General features: G+C 31.6%; 2 protein-coding genes and 1 long non-coding RNA gene across 7 annotated transcripts; 2 read left to right on the forward strand and 1 right to left on the reverse strand.

Annotated features, from left to right (window-relative positions):
* Positions 1 to 1,088, reverse strand: LOC149987634 (uncharacterized). Of its 2 annotated transcripts, XR_016507064.1 has the most exons (3): positions 1,040 to 1,088; positions 560 to 951; positions 1 to 80 (listed from the first exon to the last, which is right to left on the reverse strand). It is a non-coding gene; the product is annotated as an uncharacterized LOC149987634 (long non-coding RNA). The 2 variants fall into 2 exon arrangements; XR_016507063.1 differs by lacking the exon at positions 1 to 80 and having other exon boundaries at positions 519 to 951.
* LOC112293359 (uncharacterized) lies at positions 854 to 1,784 on the forward strand. 4 transcript variants are annotated; one of them, XM_090256914.1, is made up of 3 exons: positions 854 to 971; positions 1,082 to 1,376; positions 1,449 to 1,784. In XM_090256914.1, exons 1-2 carry the CDS (start codon positions 894 to 896, stop codon positions 1,349 to 1,351), a joined length of 348 nt encoding a protein of 115 aa, XP_090113040.1. In that variant the 5' UTR covers positions 854 to 893; the 3' UTR covers positions 1,352 to 1,376; positions 1,449 to 1,784. The 4 variants fall into 4 exon arrangements, with proteins under 4 accessions (XP_090113040.1, XP_073395657.1, XP_073395659.1 ...); XM_073539556.2 differs by having other exon boundaries at positions 1,468 to 1,784; XM_073539558.2 differs by having other exon boundaries at positions 1,082 to 1,259; positions 1,468 to 1,784.
* On the forward strand, positions 1,469 to 3,556 carry LOC149987635 (uncharacterized). Its single transcript, XM_073539557.2, has 3 exons — positions 1,469 to 1,557; positions 2,900 to 3,019; positions 3,116 to 3,556. Exons 1-3 carry the CDS (start codon positions 1,521 to 1,523, stop codon positions 3,277 to 3,279), a joined length of 321 nt encoding a protein of 106 aa, XP_073395658.1. The 5' UTR covers positions 1,469 to 1,520; the 3' UTR covers positions 3,280 to 3,556.
* The last annotated feature ends 16,541 nt before the right edge of the window (positions 3,557 to 20,097 follow it).

Consider the following 20,097-nt stretch of genomic DNA (forward strand, 5'->3'; position numbering starts at 1 on the left):
CCTGACTTACAGCAAAGCCAGGAGGAGCCTAGAATTCTAGGCAGTATTCGAGTGTTTTTGGATTATTGGTCAATGACCACCTACAGAAAACGAGAACAGAAGTGAATTTCGATTGCGTAGACTTGCGCATGCTACCATTTGGGTCACATACATGCAAGGGGATATATGTGGTAGAACGTGATCAATATCAATATCATGAAATGTCACCACTAAGACGTGTATGAAAACACTTTGCAACAGGTTGTGTGAAATTAGCCTGCTTTCCCTCAAAACTCAAGCTCAAGGATCTGCGAAGTGTCGACTGTAGGTTTCCAGTTTCAGTACCTTCAGATCTACACGAATTGAGTTGAAGACACAGAGAGGCATACTCAATGCTTCCTTGATGATGTGGGAAGCCAGAAAATTATATTGGTGATATCTACTGGAGGTGCCGAAATTGGAAAACTATTTGTCTTCAGGAAGAGCTGTTTTCGATCTCTGTTAAGCGAAATAACGATTCCTACTGTGTTTGGGTATAATTCTTGTCAAGAATAGATAGATTTTATTGAAAGGAAATTACAATGCAACATCTGAAGGTGGGCCCGGTGTTTCCACAATCGTCCAGGAGTCTGAGACTAATTTGCGAATCGGAGTTGTGATTCATCACGTTAAAGTCGGGGAAAGTCTTTAGGGCACGGGATCGCTCTTTCACGAATGAACAAGATTGATCCTTACGAGGACTCATCATTTTGGATATCCATTCTCTGCAACTTCCTTAGCTCTGCCAACGGTGTACTTCGTGGTGATGCAATGTTTCTGTAAGATTCCTCTTGTAAAGCCGGATTCCCTCTGAGGACTTCGTTAGTCTGTATTTGCAAAGTTAACCATTAATTTAGGTACGAGTACTTTTTGCCATGGATCGCAGTTCGATGGTCGTCCTGCAAGCTGAGCAGTCCTACCTGAGTAAGATATCTGCACATTTGAGCATACATGTACGTGTTTCTTTTGTAAAAACTCCTTTGACAATGAGATTGCTAAGATTACTTGAGCAAAATAGTACCTCTTCCTCTCGCTTAGAAGGGGCGGACTGTGTAACGTTCAGATTCTGAGAAGACGGTTGTCAGTTTGTTGGCGATATTGGAAGGAACTGGTAAAAGCGATAGACCTATCCATATTTCTTGGAGTCGTACCACGGCGGCCGGACATGGCTAAGGCTCACAGATCACTCAACAAGACTACCTCACATTTCTTCGCCTACGGATATGCGCAATCAGGGCCACGTACAATCATTTTCCCTTTCCCTCGAAATAAGATAAGAATCTGGAGCTTGACATTGAGCAAAATTGTACCTGAAGCTACATCGATCAGTTAGAGGGGATACGGATGTTATGAACAGGGTAAGCTTGCTCTGGTTTGGTTCTGAACTTGCAGATGAGGCTGCACGGGATTGCACCCTAACCGTAATGTAGTGAGTTCTAAACTGTGCAGGACGCCATAGCTGATGCAAATATTTGGAGGTGAGTCTTATCCGCAGATTGTGGATGTTTGTTTCCCCAGCGAGTCCTTCGGATCGTTCAGGTATGGAAGGGTCGGGTGTCTATTATTACATAAAATAATATAGATGCAAGAAGAAACTCTAATTAAAAATATAGATGTTTAATTGGTGTAGGTGGGTTTAGTATTAGTGTTGTAGATCTTTTTTCTTTGGCTACTTTTTTCAAAATTGACTTTGTTATCCAAATTGAAATGACATTATATGTATGTATTTTTGCTAATAGTAATAGTAATTGTATTTTTTGTTCTTATTTTAGTTTTAAAATGCTATGGTTAGTTTTATGTATATATATATATACAAATGTTATTAATATATATCCTCCAATTGTGGTAGAAGGCTTAGATGGCTTCTTTTTTACTCACTATTTTGTCTTCTTTTTGTCTCTTAATTGCTTATTTAGAACATTTACTTGGCTTGGTTGACTACAAACTTGTCTTTTTGGTAATAATCTTTGTCACCTAATTTTAGGACTAACAAATATTTCAATGTTTTAAATATATATATATATATATATATATATAAATAGTCAACAAAATCTATTGTTTAAAGATTGTTTCACTTATTTTTTATTATTATGAAAAAACACAATGTCCAATTACTTTCTCCTCAACAGGTTCTTCATTAACCTCTTCTTTTGATAATTTAGAATTTTTTTAAATGGAAAATACAAAACCAACTATTACTCAGTTTTAACAATATTTGATTTCAAAACAAACACTTCAAAAATTGTTCAAAAAATTAAAATCTTCCTCTAAAATTAAATCAGATTACATTATCTCGTCATACATGAGAGTTTTTTAAACATGTTTGAACATTTTTCCTCTGTTGATTCTTCTCGAGCACCCTCCGATGCGGTTTCTATATAAACCTAAAGTTGGAAATATGGTTTAGGCTTCATGTATCATGTGTCTTGGTCACTGATGCCTGCCAGTCATGGGAATGAGTCTCTGTCGATCAGTAGCGCTTCAGACATTAGGAAGTATGAAAACTGTTCACATTCTGAACCCAGAATTGAAGTTTGTTTTCAAAGAACCGTTGCACCTGTGGCCAAGCTCTTGTACTCAAAGAGCATATCTGTAGGAAGGATGTCGCATTTGATGAGAAAAGGGACTTGCAGCTATCTAAGAAAAAGCCATTTAAAATGAATGACAAGGACGCATCACTAATCCTGCTCTGGACTCTGCTATCTGAAAGAGCAACCCAAACAAAATCCTTTCGGATTCACATGATTTTAACTCACTTTTGAAATTTTTTTTTTATTGGTGGATGTAGAATTGTCTAGTTTCTTGGGGAACATGACAAGTTTTGATCTGATCCATCTCTGAGAAAACTGATGAAAGGGATTTTTTTTTGCTTGCGTTGCAGGTACAATGGGTGTTTCCATTTGTATGCTTTCGACGAGTGTGTATCCTCTTCATCAATGTGGTTTCTTGCTAACTACCTGGGATACTTTTGGACTTGCCATTCCGGAGAACTTTCACGGTGGTAAAATTCTATACCTCTTTTTTGTGCAATTGTTGTATGTCTCCAGCACTTCTTCACTTCTTCGTAGTGTAAGTTTCGTTTCTCCGCATGATGTAGAGTTGAACATGCGCTGCTCTGAGAGGAACAACAGACAGTTCCAAGGTTTCGTGCAGCCAGCAAGCCAAGTAGTTGTAGGAGTCATTTGCTCCTTTCAAGTAAAGTTCCTTCCTGTTACGGCATATTGTTTGCCTCTACGAATGTTGAGCCTTCCATGGTTCTAATTTCAAACATCAACAAAACCCATTCGATTCAATGAGAATGGCACCTGCGGTCAATGGGTACGTCATTTCTGCGAGGTAAACGACGCTTACTTCGTTCAGTTCACAGAACAGCTTTGTGAAGTCTAAATTCGAATAGAGCAAGAGTGCTGAAAGGAATCGGCAGCCTCTTGTGGGTAACCTTCCTCTGCACACATCATAGTGAGTATCTATTATGACATACTTTTGATTTGTGAGCTTTCTAAGTAATGCCCTGGCAAACGAATCCAGATCCCATACAGAGATTTAGTGGCCCCTGACATGTTCATATCTTGGTGAGGATCTCTACTAACGATAATGCGATTCGCAAGGGTATGCTTCTGAGCGGAGCTCAACATGGACTGTGCAACGGTGTTTTTCTGGATAGTTGTGCTCATGGACAACGCTGAAGCTGCAGATATGGGCTCGTCAGCATCAAACTCATAAATTTCATTTAATCTGACCGTCAAAGCTTTTAGTACCGGCCATCGATACCTGTTCGATTAAATCCTCAGTTACTTCGTGGAATCTCCAATTTCATCTCTTACGTATCTTGCACTCTCTCTACTAATTGCTCCAGGGAATTTACTACGCACGTTAACTTTATTATCAACACTGCACCTCTATGGTATGGATACTTTTGCAGTTTAAAACAGAGATCCTATACATACATATGCATACATATATATATATATATATATAGATATATTATTCACAATAAAATTGATAAAATCACAAGTTTGACTTTTAATAACATAACTTTTCGCCATCCAAAATGTATAAATGAACGAAAGGAAACCAAATAAGAACCATTATAAACAATTATCAAAATAGTAAGACATATTTATCATTTATACAAAAAAAATAAAGTAATAAAAAATTTAAATTATAAACAAAGTGAAAAGAATGTTTCTAAAATTACTAAGTTAAAAAAATATTTTATTTTATATTTTAAAAATTAAAAAATTGATGAATCTACAAACATGAAATTTATTTAAAAAAAGTTAAATAAGTAAACACGACAATATAGATAAAAAAAAAAAACAAAAAAAAATTCAAATCTTAAAATATATATATATATATATATATATATAGAGAGAGAGAGAGAGAGAGAGAGAGAGAGAGAGAGAGAGAGATAAAGATAAAAATAATAATAATTAAAAAAAACTGAAAAATATCTAATTTATTAAACTAAACTTAAAGTTAGAAAAAATAAAAAATAAAACAATCAGTATAAGGCTAAAAACTTAAAATATTATTTTTTATTTTTCATTTTACTTCATAGAATAAATAAATAAATAGATTATATCAAAGACATGATTTTAGACAAAATCTAAATTACAACATACTCATATACTACTAAAGAAGGGAGATAATAAGAAAAAATGATATAATTGTCAATTCAATAAAAATCAATGTAACTATTATTAAATTAAAAAAAATAAGAAAATCTTAGAATATAAAAAGATTAGAATATAAAAAAGATGCTAATGATATTGAAGGCCTTAGTCTTACTTTTATATATACTAGCTACTAAAAACATCTTTTAGATACTTCTTAACAACTGCAAGGCTTATGGCTCAAGCATCAAATTATAGGTTGTTCTCAAAATAAAAATTGTAGGTTGTAGCTTCTTATCAATTAAAAACTTTGATGTTAAGTTTGATAACCAAAAGACATATCTATAAAAGTCCAAATATCTAATCCACACCAACAAAACTTTTTTGAAGCTTCTTAAAGAAAATATTATCTTTTTGATATATTTCTAATTATTTCTACTTACTTCTATTTATTTAAGTAATATGAACATTTATTACATTCTCCTCTCTTCCAAATCAAAATTTCTACAATCAGCAATCAAATTATTTTATAAGTTTATAGAATTGAAGATTTATTGAATGGTATTAACAACAAACTTTGATCTATTTTATGTACAAGGATAGTTGATAGGCCACTTCAATCATCAATAATAATTTGTACCAAGACAAGAAGACCATCTTGTTATTTGAAGATTGTTGAGGACTTTTTAACTATCTTTAAATAATATATTTAGCATTCTAGCATAAGTAGTATGTACCTTTGATAGTATTACTAAGCATCAAGAATTTTATTTAAGATTATGGTATCAAACACACTATATCTTATTACTTATTCAAAGAATGACATATTTTTTTTAAAGATCTTTATTATAATTTTAATATTTTTAAAGTTAAAATAATTTAAATCCTGCATCTAGGAATTTTGTAAATAATAAATCTTTAAATAAACTTCATAGTTCTTGATTCTCTATGTTATAATGAAGTTCTACTAATAGATCTTTCAAATTTTTTATCTTTGATTTAGATTCTATTATTATTAATAGTTGATCTTTTATTATTATAGATGTTGTTGATAAAAAACCACAATAAATATTGATGCATTTATGAGATTCTTTGAGAGTGCTAGTATACATTCACTAAAATCATATCTATGCTAATATATAAGATATTTTAATTTTTTTTAGAAATGCCTTAAATCCAAGATTATTTTTATTTTATACTCTTTGTTATCTACTTCAAGAAAAAGTAGTAGTAATTGCCTTCTTTCCAATATGTTGGTTGTAGTATAAAGCTCAATAAAAGATACATAGAATGCACAATAATATTTTTTTTTTTATTTAATTTTGGTAGTAATTAATATATAACTAGATTTATTTAATTTTAAATAATAAAAAAAATCTTTATTAATTTAGCTTCTTATAAGATCAATTGGTCTAGATATTCAAATAAAATAATTATTAAGTGATTTAAAAAATTTAATTAATTTTTATAATTATCCCATATTTTATTTTATTACAACTTCTTTATAATCTCAAATAGCATATTGCTTGAACAACAAACTAAATACCATTACTTTTATCATGAATGCAAGAATCATAGAAATTGATTGCATTTTCAAAAGATAATGCAACAATATGTTACGAATATATATCTATTGTAATTCTTACTTAGATAATATGAATAGATAGAAGTAGATAAAAATAGATTAATTTCATAATATCTTCTAGAAAAACTTCTTAGAAGGTTCCTAGATATTATTTTGACTTTACATGTCTTTATAGTTGATTGGTAGGTTAGAAACTTGGTCAATAAGCTAACCATATGCCACATGTATTGGTAGCTTGTGGAACAAGCTAACTATGTGGCATTTATATAAGAAACTTGCCTTGCAAGTTAAGATACGTATCATACAAAGTCAACACAGTTTTGGAGGTCCTAAAGAACATCGCCACATAGATCTTAAGTAGATAGTATATATAAAGACAAGAATGAAGCCTTCTTCACTCTTGTCAATTCTTTTCTTGCTTCTAGTGTCAAGGACAAAGACTCGATGAGGGAAAAATATACACCAAAAGGCTATCTCGATATAATAAGTCAAAATATAAACAAGTAGGTATATTAAAAGGAAACTGGAATGGCTATTGCCACAAGACAAGAAACTAAAGACTCTTGAACCTGGACTAGAAGCAAGAAAGGAGTTGACAAGAGTGAAGAAGCCTTCACTCTTGTCTCTATATATACTATCTAACTAGGGGCTACGTGGCGACGTTCTATAGGACCTCCAATATGTGTTGACTTTGTAGGACACATGCCTTGACTTACAAGGCAAGTTTTTCTACGTGTGGGCCACATAGTTAGCTTGATCTTCAAGCTAAGAACATGTGTGGCACATGGCCAACTTGTTAACCACGTTTCTAATCCAAAAAGTCAATTAAAGACACCTATGAAGTCAAAGCAGCGTCTAAGAAGTTTCTAGGAAGCTTTTATATTAAATATTATAGAATTAACTTACTTTTATCTACTTTTACTTACTTCTATCTATTTCTATATGTAATTATTAGCTTACATGATTCTGGCCGTGACATTACCCCCGCTTCTAGAGACGAGTTCCACGAGGAGTGGTCATCATATGTTGAGAAAGTCTATGATGCAACGAATTGTATTCGCCACATACTCTGATCTCTGTTCTCTTCGAAGATGATTGATAGGGCCTCTCAACCATCGGTAGTGTCCTATACCAGGGCGGGAAGACCACCCAATTATTTGATCATTGTTGAGGCCTTCGTAACTTCCTTCGAATAGAATATTCGGAACACCATCAAGAGTTGTTCCTACCTCTAGCAAAATCACCAAACATCGAGAGTCCCTTCCCAAATTGTGATACCAAACGCGTTGTATCTCACCATCTGTTCGAGGAAGAACATGTCGTTCTTGAAGATCTTCATCTCGATTGCGTCGTCTTGAAGGTTGTGACAATCGTAATGTCTCGTCCGGGAGGTCAGCAAACGAAGGTTCTTGAGTTGAATCTGCTGGTTGTTGGCTCTCCATCTAATTAGCATCACAAATGCAAAGAAGTTACAAACAAGAATAGGAAATTGAATGTTATCTTGCCTCAATCTTGTCTCTTTTATAAGAGAGATTTTCATCTTGGTTTTGATGGATGTCGTTGATGAAAAACTTTGACTTTAGCTGATGCATTTCCTAGATTCCTGGATGGCTCCCATGTGCGTTCACTAATATCATATCCGTGCCAATGAACAAGATATTCTAGCTTATTTCGGCGCCGCCTTGAGTCTAATATCTCTTCTACCTCAAATTCTTCACTATTATCTACTTCTATAGGAGGCGGTGGCATTTGTCTTCTTCCTTGTATATCCACTGTCTTATATGGTTCAAGAAGAGATACGTGGAATACAGGATGGATCTTCATTGACTCCGGTAGATGTAACCGATATGCAACTCGGTTGATCTGTTCAGAAACAGAAAAGGGGCCAAGCCTACGATAGTCCAACTTGTCACAAGGTCGAGTAGTCTTGATATTGCGACGATGTAGCCATACCTTATCACCCACATTGAGTTGTGGTTGCTCCTTACGATATAGATCTGCGTTTATCTTTTGTCGTTCTTGAGCTTCCTTCAATTGCGTCTTCATTATTGCATGTAACTCTGACAACCGATTTGCCATATCTTCTGCTGCAGGATTATCAACTTTTGAAAAATCAAAAGTATCAAGTCGTGGATGATAGCCATAATTGGCAAAGAAAGGTGTTTGTTGCGTGGAAGAATGTACCGTATTATTATAAGCAAACTCTGCGAATGGCAGAAGGGTTGTCCAATCATCTTGTTGGTAGTTGATAGTACACCTTAAATATTGCTCCAAGACTTGGTTTACGCGCTCTGTTTGTCCATCAGTTTGAGGATGGAAAGCCGAAGATAGCTTTATGTCCACTTTTAAAATCTTGAAAAGGGTCCTCCAAAATCTTGACACAAATTGAGTTCCCCTATCTGATATGATATCTTTAGGTAATCCATGATAGCGATAGATATTATCAATGAAAAGCTTAGCTGTTTCTTCACCTGTGATAGATTTTATACATGGCACAAAATGTGCCATCTTGATGAAACGATCTACTATCACAAATATAGAATCATAAGATCTTGAGCTTGGAAGATCTGTGATGAAATCCATAGAAACAGAAGACCATGGTTGTTCTGGTATAGGTAATGCCTCAAGAAGTCCGTAAGGTCGATGACGAGGAATTTTTGATCTTGAACAAATATCACATGATTGTATAAAGTCTTTGACTGACTTCCACATTTGTGGCCACCAAAAATCTCTTGATATGAGTTCCAAAGTCTTATTATATCCAAAGTACCCTGTTGCTGGAAAGTCATGACGTGCTTGAAGAACACGTAAACGTGCTTCTCCTTCTGGAACATATAGGCGTCCTCAAAATATAATAGATTATTCTTGAACTCGAACTAAGAAGGATCATAAGACTTGGAAGAATTATTCTCGATATCATAAACAAGAGGGTCTGAGGACATACTGGACTGGATTTGCTTGAGAAAAGTTGAATCAACAGTCAATGTTGATTTCATTGCTCGGAGATGAAATTGCTCCGATTTCAAGAGGACCGTTCTTTGTTGCTCAAAAGCTGCATCTCCTTCTTTTGGTGCAAAATAAGAACGTCTAGATAGGGCATCAGACAAACCTTGTTGTTTTCCTGGCCGATAAGTGATAATAAACTCGAATCTTGACAAAGACATACTCCAACGAGCTTGACGATGATTCAACACGCGTGCTGACATGAAATACTCGAGGTTCTTGTGATCTGTATATACAGTGAATGGACTAGAAGCGCCTTCTAGATAATGACGCCATTCTTAAAAGGAATCCACGATCGTAAGAAGTTCTTTATCGTGGATCTCATAATTGATCTCGGCTGCTGAGAATTTTCTTGAATGAAAAGCTATCGGATGAAGTTTGTCATCTGTTCCCATTTGTGATAAAACTGCACCCAAGGCAAAATCTGATGCATCTGTTTCCATAAAAAATGCCTTGGAAAAATCAACACGATATAAGATTGGTGCAGAGACAAACGATGTCTTCAAGGCTTCAAATGCTGCTTCCGCTTCTTGATTCCATTGAAATTTATCTTTACTAGTCAAGCGTGTAAGTGGAGCTGCAACTCGTGAGAAATCTTTGATGAAGATCCGATAGTAATTGGCAAATCCTAAGAAACATTGGACATCTCTTACTGTCCTTGGAATCTTCCAATCCATGATTGTTTGGACTTTCTTAGAATCCATCATGAGACCATCATTTGAAATGATGTATCCTAAAAAGTCAACTTGAGTAGTGTGAAATACACACTTTTCCATCTTAGCGTACAACCCTGCATCTCTAAGTTTTTGTAATACTTGACGAACATGTATTTCATGTTCTTCGACGTTCTCAGAATAGATCAGGATATCGTCTAGATAGCAGATGACAAAATTATCTAAGAATTCACGAAATACATCATTCATGAGATGTTGAAAAGCAGCTGGTGCATTCGTGAGTCCAAAGGGCATGACATTATATTCAAAATGTCCATACCTGGTTCGAAATGCAGTCTTCCATTCATCTCCTTCTTTGATCCGTACTAGATTATATGCTCCTCTTTGATCTATTTTTGTATAGATCTTAGCTTGATTCAACTGGTCAAGGAGTCCTGATATCACAGGTAATGGATATCTGTTCTTGATTGTGATCTTATTGAGTCCTCGATAATCAACACACATTCGTAAAGATCCATCTTTTTTCTTTACGAATAGAATTGGAGCTCCTGCTGGAGATTTTGAATGGCGTATGAAATTCTTCGCTAAATTCTTGTCAATATATGTCTTGAGTTCAGCCATCTCATCTTGCGATAAACTGTAAATTGGTCCAAATGGTGGCTGAGTTCTTTCCTTGAGGTCGATTGAACAATCATATGGGCGATGCTCAGGAAGAATATCTGCATTCTTTTTCTCAAAAACATCTTGATACTCCTGATATTGACTTGGAATGCCAATTCAAGTCTTTACGTTTTCAGAAATAGGTGCAGCATAAATAGCAAAAGTTGATCCTTCTTTTGCTGCGTGTATAAATGCTTTTGCACCTATCAGTATGGGTTTTACTATACTAGAATTATAATTTTTTACTTGGTTGGTAGAACTATTAATAACGCTCTGGGAAAAGTCAAGTTTACGCGAATTCCAATCTATTCGAGGGTTATATTTTTCTAGCCAAGATAAACCTAAAATAACTGGATTGGACGGGGATTTAATTATGTTAAAAGCTATGTAGCTATCATGACCGTCTATTGTTACTTTTATAGGATGAGTTTCATGAGTGACATCTCCAGAAGACAAGGGACGACCATCTATGACTTCTACATGTACTGGTTTAGGTTTCTGTACAAAGAGTATTTTACGACTTTTAACAAATTGTTCATCCAAAAAACATGCTGAGGCTCCCGAATCTAATAAAGCAGAGGCTTTGTAATTCTTAGGTCCTAAATATAAGTCTATTATAAAACAAGGAGATGGTTCTGAGGAGAGGATAGGACCTTCATTAGGAATTGTACAAGGTTCCAGCTGCACGGTCCCTATTGTAGCTGGACGAATCCATTTTCTGACATGTTGTCTTCTTTGACCGTCGTACCCCTCATTTTATAGTTGCGTCGTTTCTTTGGACAATATTGAGCAGTGTGCTTAGGTTCTCCGCAATATAAATATAATCCTTCTTGACGACGATGAATCTTTTCTTGCTCAGTTAGGGGTTTAAAACGTACCGCGTCAATTTGCATGTCTTCTACTTCTGAATGTACGTTTGGCAAAGATGTTGATGTTGCCATTGAGTAATAACGTTGAGGTTCCCGTGAATGATTCTCGGATCGAAATTTGAAAAGTCGATTATCACATTTTACCGCAAAATCGATTGCTTGACTCAAAGTTTGAGGATCAGGTAAGTTGAGCATCAATTTCTTTACTTCGTATTGCAATCCATAAAGAAATTGACTGATAAGTGCAGCATCATCCCACTTGATGTCAATTGCAAGTTGTCGAAATTGTGAAGCATATACTGTTACTGAGCGATTTTCTTGTCGCAGAATTCGGATCTTATTTGTTGCAACACGAGTTCCATCGTGTTCACCATACATAGATCAAAACTCCGCCAAAAAAGCTTCCAAATTGTCCAATATTGGATTTCGTTGTTCAAGAAAAGACAAAAACCACGATAATGCAGAAACAGAAAGTAGAGTGCCAATAAACCTGACTTATGATCCTGGAGTTGGATAGCTTTGCGGTTGAAGTTCAATTGCCAATTGTACTTGATTGATGAACCCTCGAAACTTTGATCTCGTACCATCAAATTTATCAGGTAAGGCAATTCTTGGTTCTCTAGTGCTTATAGGGTGTTGTACAATTGGAGAAGGAACGTGATTTGTTGTAGATGTTGAAGAAGCTCCGATCATCTCTATATCTCCACTTTCTGCTATTCTTGTTCTTTCCTGTGTTGGTGAATTGAGTTGATGCATCGCAAGCATTAACTCCCTCATTTGCTCTTGCATTTGTGCCATTGCACTCTTCATTTCAACAAGCTCTGCCATAATGACACTAAAAAGAAAAATTTGTTTGATATTGCTCAAGACAAAAGAAAGGAAAGACTTGATAACAAAGAAGATACTAAGAACAATATCCGTTTAGAAGTGGGTAATCCGCAAACTTCTAATATGCTTATGTCTTGTCAAGAGAAAGGGGTAATCCACTCTTACTCAAGAAAAAACAAAGCTCTGATATTGTAAGTGTACTCTTGTCAATCTGTCAAGGACAAAGACTCGTAGAGGGAAAAATATACACCAAAAGGCTATTTCAATATAATAAGTCAAAATATAAATAAGTAGGTATATTAAAAGGAAACTAGAATGGCTATTGCCACAAGACAAGAAACTAAAGACTCTTGAACCTGGACTAGAAGCAAGAAAGGAGTTGACAAGAGTGAAGAAGCCTTCACTCTTGTCTCTATATATACTATCTAACTACGGGCTACGTGGCGACGTTCTATAGGACCTCCAATATGTGTTGACTTTGTAGGACACATGCCTTGACTTAAAAGCCAAGTTTTTCTACGTGTGGCCACATAGTTAACTTGATCTTCAAGCTAAAAACATGTGTGGCACATGGCCAACTTGTTGACCACGTTTCTAATCCAAAAAGTCAATTAAAGACACCTATGAAGTCAAAGCAACGTTTAGGAAGTTTCTAGGAAGCTTTTATATTAAATATTATAGAATTAACTTACTTTTATCTACTTTTACTAACTTCTACCTATTTCTATATGTAATTATTAGCTTACATGATTATGGCCGTGACATCAAGTCTAGTTTTAAGAGTCTTTAGTTTCTTTATCTTTTAATAATAGCCATTCTTATTTCTTTTTAATATATATACTTTTCTATTTCTATTTATTCATATTTCTTTGAAAGAGTCCTACTTATTTATTTTCTTTCATTAAGTTCTTATCTTTGATAGATTCACAAGAGTATACTTATAATATTGGAGTTTTATCTTTTTTTGATTAAGAATAGATTTTTTTTTTTTTTTTTTTTTTTTTTTTTTTATAAGACTTAAGTATATTAGGGATTGTGGATTATCCTCTTCTAAATTGATATTGTCCTTAGTATTTTTTCTTTGTTTTCAAGTCTTCTCATCTATTTGTTTTGAGCAATATTAGATATCTTTCATTCTTTAAGTATTATCATGGCAGAGCTTCTTAAAATAAAGAGTGAAATAATACAAATATAAGAACAATTGAGGGATTTAATGCTTGCAATGCATCAACTCAATTTACCACCACAAAGAGAAATAAGAATGGCAAGGACCAAAGATATAGAGATGATTAGAGCTGCTTCAATATTTGTACTAAATTATGTCCCTTCTTCTATAATAGAACATCCTTCCAATGTTAGAGAACCAAAGATTGCATTTCTCAAAAAATTTGATGGCACAAGCTTCAAGTTTTGAAGATTTATCAATCAAGTATAACTTGTGATTGAACTTTAATTCCAAAGCTATCAAACTCTAGGATTACAAGTTAGATTCATTGATACACTCCTTTCAAGTTCAGCATTATCATGATTTTCATCTTTTTTTGAATGACAAGATCTAATATTGGATAATTTTAAAGCTTTTCTAACAAAGTTTCAATCTATGTATGGAAAATATGATGCAATTTGTATTGCAACTAATAAGATTTATATTTTGCGACAAGACAATTGATTGGTAATGTTATATGCTTTATAATTTTAACAACTTGCAATTAATATCAAGTAAAATGATATTGCACTTAATAGCCAATTTTTCTATAGATTATAATATGAGATAAAAAAATTGATATTCAACTTACTTGACCCTCAAATATTAAATCAAGCAATTGACTTTGTTATGAGGTATGCCAATCAACTTTTTGAATTTTGATCCAAGAGTTACATAAGTGCACCTCAAACGTTACTATAATTCAATGATAATGCCAATGTCTTCTTAATACATATATTTAAAAGTTAAAAATATGTAAATTGATGTGGTACATTTCAAACCTCTAATTGAGTAAGAAAAAATTCATCATTGTCAATGAGGATTATACTTATATTATGGAAAACCTTAGCACACTACTCAATATTGTCCAAAGAAGCAACGCAACCACAAAATGAGGTGTATAGCTATCAAAAAAGATAATATGTTAAAAAACAAGTTTGTCCAACTACAATAAGGATCATGTGATTGAAATCTTGTACAATATTTAATGATGGTCTTATTGTCTCTTCAAAATCTTTTCCTTGTTTTACAATAAATATCATTTTAGGACCTAAACATCACAAAACCTTTTCTTTTTTAGATTCAAGAGCTTTAGCATGTTTCTTAGATGAATAATTTGCTAAAAGATATAACATATTTTTAGTAAAGAAAATTAAACTTGTTCACATAGAAATCATCGATGATTATTCATTGTCTTTGGAAAATGTTACTCATGAAATCTTTTCTATAGAAGTAACAACTAATAGTCATAGTAGCTTTGTAATATTTAATATTATTAGATCTCCCTCTAATCTAAACTTTTTAGGTTTATCATGGCTAGAAAAATATAATTCAAAAATAGATTGGATTTCTTGTAGGCTTGAATTTTTTGAAAGTATAACTAAGAATATATTTATTCAAATAGAAAAGCATAAGTATAGTACAATTAAACATGTATTTGTAGATGCAAGAACTTTCTTGTATGGTGCAAAAGAAGGATTATCTTGTGTCATCTATGTTGCACCTGTTTCTAATGGTAGGAAGACTTCAAGTGGTATTTTAAGCCAATATCAAGATTTTAAAGATGTATTTGAAAAGAAGAATGTGGATACTCTACTAGAACATCATTCTTATGACTATTCAACTGACCATCAAGAAAAAGATCAACTTTTGTTTGGACCAATTTATAATTTATCACAAAATGAGTTAGTTAAATTCAAAGAGTATATTGAAGAAAATCTTACCAAGAACTTCATATGTCATTCCAAATCTCTATCAAGAGCTCTGATTTTATTTGTGAAAAAAAAAAAAAAAAATGGATCATTGCGGATGTATGTCAATTATCAAAAACTCAACAAAATCACTATCAAGAATAGGTATCCACTACTTTTGATATTTGAACTTCTTATCAATTAATTAAGTAAGATCTATATAAATAATACAAAGAGCATATAATTTGATATGCATCAAAGAAGGAGATGAATGAAAGACTGCATTTAGGACAAGGTATAAATATTTTGAATATAACGTAATGCTTTTTGGACTTACAAATGCACCAATAACTTTCCAATATCTAATAAATGATATTTTTTGAGAATTTTTAGATGACTTTTTTGTTTATTATCTAAACAACATCTTATTTTATTTTAAGAATGTAAAAGAATATAAACTTCACATTTGTCATGTATTATAAAAACTAAGAGATGGGAGATTCTATGCCAAGATAAGAAAGTGTGTATTCTACACAATTTAAGTTGATTTTTTAGGATACATTATTTTAAATGATGGACTTATAATGGATCTTAAAAAAGTTCAAACTATTATGGATTGGAAGATTTCAAACATAGTAAAAGATGTCTAATGTTTTTTGGGATTTGCTAACTATTACTAGATCTTTATCAAGAACTTCTTTCAAGTTGCAATTCCACTTACACATTTAATTTGTAAAGACAAACTTCAATGGAATCAAGAAATAAAAGCAACATTTGAAGTATTAAAGATAACCTTTATTTTTATACCAATCTTATATCGCATTGACTTTTTTAAGTCATTTTTTATGGAAACAGATGCATCAAAATTTGCTTTGGATGCCATATTATCACAAATAGGAAAAAATGATAAACATCATCCAATAGCTTTTCATTCAAGAAAATTTTCATCAGCTAAGATCAGCTATGAGATTCATGATAAAGAACTTCTTGCAATTTATGGATTTGTTTTAAGAATGACACCATTATTTAGAAGATGCTTCTAATCTAGTCATTGTTTATATTAATCACAAGAATTATAAATATTTTATATCAACACATATTTTGAATTATTTTCAAGTCCATTAGAGCATGTCTTTATGAAGTTTTGATTTTAAGATCATTTATTAACCTAAAAAATAACAAGATTTATCAAATGTTCTTTCTAAATATTCTTATCTTATATCAAAAGAAAGAAATGCATCTTTTAATCAATAAAGTATAATTTTCTTGAAGCCAGAGTATTTTCATCTTTAAGCAATAAAATCAATATTGACTATTAAGTTAACCCTTGTCAAACAAATTCAATCAAATATGTCCTTTGATCTTCTTGTTCATGATTTCAAGAACTATTTTTTTAAGTCTCATGATGCTTCTAAGTTTGAGTTCAAAAACAACCTAATCTATTTTGAAGGATGCCTATACATTCTTAAAAGAGAAGCACATTTACATGTTCTTTAAGTTCATCATGACTTTCTAGCGATCTGACATTTTTGGATACAATAAGACTTTAGAACTTATATCTAAAAAATTTTGGTGGCCAAAAATGTGGAAGGCAATGAAAGACTTTGTCTAGTCATGTAACGTTTGTTCAAAGATCAAAAACTCCTTGTCATCAATTCTATGAACTTTTTCAACCATTACTTATTTTAGAACAACCATAGTTTTTTTGTTTTTATGGATTTTATTATGGATCTTTTAGTCTCAAGTCCTTATGACTCTATATTTGTGATAATAGATTATTTCACCAAAATAGCACATTTTATACCATGTACAAAAGCTATCATAAGTGAAGAAACTGCCAAACTTTTTTTTGACAATATCTATTATTATCATGGATTACATACGGATATTATATTAGATAGGAAAATTTAGTTTGTATTAAGATTTTGAAGAATACTTTTTAAGATTCTAAAAGTAGACATAAAACTAACTTTGGCTTTCCATCTTCAAATTGATAGACAAATAGAGCGGATAAATTAAGTTTCAAGTAGTATTGAAGGTATACCATCAACTATTAATAAGATGATTGGACAACTTTTTTACCATTGGCAGAGTTTGTTTATAATAACACAATACATTCTTCTTTGCAACAAATATTTTTCTTTATTAATTATAGTTATCATCTATAATTTGATGCTTTTGATTTTTCAAAAGTTGATAATCTTGTAAAAAAAGATTTGACAAATGATTTATTTGAGTTACATACAATAATAAAGACATGACTAAACAAGGCTCAAGAACAACAAAAAAGAATGCAGTTGCTTATTACAAGGAACAACCTCATTTTCACATTGGTGATAAAGTATGATTACTTCATCATAATATTAAAACAATTCATCTTTGTGATAAGTTGGATTATTATAGACTTGGACCATTTTCTATTTGTAAACAAGTCAATTTAGTCGCTTATCAATTACATCTATTGGAGTTTATGAAAATCTATTTTTTATTTTACTTGTCTCTTTTAGAGCCATATAAGACAATGAATATTTTGAAAAAAAGACAAATACCATCACCTCTTATAGAAGTGGGTAATAATCAAGAATTTAAGGTGGAAGAAGTCTTAGATTCAAGGTGACACCGATATAGATTAAAATATATTATTCATTGGCATGGATACAATATTAGTGAACGTACATGAGAATTAGTAAAAAACCTTACAAATGCAGTATAAAAGGTCAAAGCTTTTCATCAACAACATCCATCAAAATCAAGATGAAGAATAAAAAACCTTTGCTATAAATAAATAAATAAATAAATAAAACAATTTAGAAAAGATTACATTCTACCTTCTATCCTTGTTTATAGTTTTTGTACAATTATGGCATTAAAAAGATGGAGAATTAACAGCCACCACATTCAACTCAAGAACCATCATTTGTTGACTTACCAGATAAGACATTGTGATTATTATAGCCTTTAAGACAACAAAATAGAAATAAAGATCTTCAAAAATGACATATTATTCCTTGAATAGATGGTGAGATATAACATGTTTGATATCATGACTTAATTAAAGACTCTTGATGTTTGGTGATTTTATTGGAGGTAAGAATGACTCTTGACAATATTACAAATATTTTGTTTAAAAGAAGTTACAAAAGTTTCAATAGTAATCAGATAATAGGGTGGTCTTCTTGCCCATAAATAAGACACTATCAATGGTTGAAAGGACCTATCAATTATCTTCCAAAGAAACAAAGATCAGAAAATGTGACAAATACAATTTGTTGTATCTTAGATTTCTTCAATATATAATCACTGCTCTTTATGGAACTTATCTCTAGAAGGGAGAGTTATGTTACGGATTTATATCTATTGTAATTATTATCTAAATAATATGAATATGTAGAAATAGGTAAAAATAGATTAATTTCATAATATCTTCTTGAAAAGCTTCTTAGAAGCTTTCTAGATGTTGTTTTGACTTTACATGTCTTTGTAGTTGATTAATAGGTTAGAAACTTAGTCAACAAGCTAACCATGTGTCACATGTGTTGATTGCTTGTAGAACAAGTTAATTATATGGCATCCATATAAAAAACTTGTTTTATAAGTTAAGATACATATCATGCAAAGTCAACACATTTTTGGAGATTCTATAGGACATTGATATATAGATCTTAGATAGATAATATATATATATATATAGATGCAAGAATGAAGCCTTCTTCATTCTTTCAATTCCTTTCTTACTTCTAATCTAGTTTCAAGAGTCTCTAATTTCTTTGTCTTTTAGTAATAGCTATTCCAATTTCTTTTTTAAAATACATAATTTTCTATTTCTACTTTGTCATATTTCTTTGAGAGAGTCCCACTTATTTATTTGCATTCATCGAGTTCTTGTCCTTGATACAATATGCACATGGATAGCATTATAAAAATTCTTTGACTAGTAAGTATTAAAATATTTATAAAATATTTATAAATTTATAAATTTTAAGAATTTTAAAATATAAATAAATTAAAATAAGATAAAAACTAAATTAACAGCATAAATAATCTAATACAAAGAAAATAAATAAATAAATATTATTAGAATATTTTTTTAAAAAAATAGATTTAATTTAATATAAAGATTAATTCAAATGATGTTTTTTTTAAAACCAAACTAATAAGAAAGATAATTAATGAAATCTTTTAAAAATTATGTTTAAAAAACATCTTTCATTCTATCAACTTCTATACTTTTTAAAACAATTTGGTTGTTGAATTCTCTTTGATCATCTATTTTTCTTTATTTTGTATATATATGATTTAAAAAATAATAATTATATAATCTTTTTATTTGATGTTGTATAAACAAGATAAATAATTATACATAAGACGGTATGCCTAAAAGAGAAATATCAAGCATATCACCTATAATGAAGATCATTGTGATTTTGGCTGAATCCACATCATTGTTACAAATAGCCTCACTTCAAAGAAGCATTTTTTTCAAAGACATGTTTATGAGCCAAAAAATATTTTTTACAATTTTTTTAAAAAACAAAAAAATAAAATATACAATAGAAATTTAGCTATAAAAAGAACTAGTCTATGCTAAAATCTAGTTGTTTCATTGAGAAAACACTTGCATGGATCCTCTAATCTTACAAATTTCTACTACTCAATAACTTTCTTCTTATTTGAAACATTTGCAATAATAAGAGTAATTGCTTTGAGCTTTATTATTTTAATGAAAGCTAATTTGTATACAAATGCTAGCAGTTGCTACCACCCACTACTTCTATATATTTTGCCCAAGTACAAAAAGAATATTTTTAAGGCTTATAGAGATACTAAGTATGATAAACATAAAAAATTAATTGTAGACATTTTGAATATAACGTCATACTTTTTGGACTTACAAATGCACCAATAACTTTCCAACATCTAATGAATGATGTTTTTTGAAAAAATTTAGA

Source organism: Physcomitrium patens, chromosome 16, assembly GCF_059467195.1.
Source record: "Physcomitrium patens ecotype Gransden chromosome 16, ASM5946719v1, whole genome shotgun sequence".
Taxonomy (NCBI): Eukaryota; Viridiplantae; Streptophyta; class Bryopsida; order Funariales; family Funariaceae; genus Physcomitrium; species Physcomitrium patens.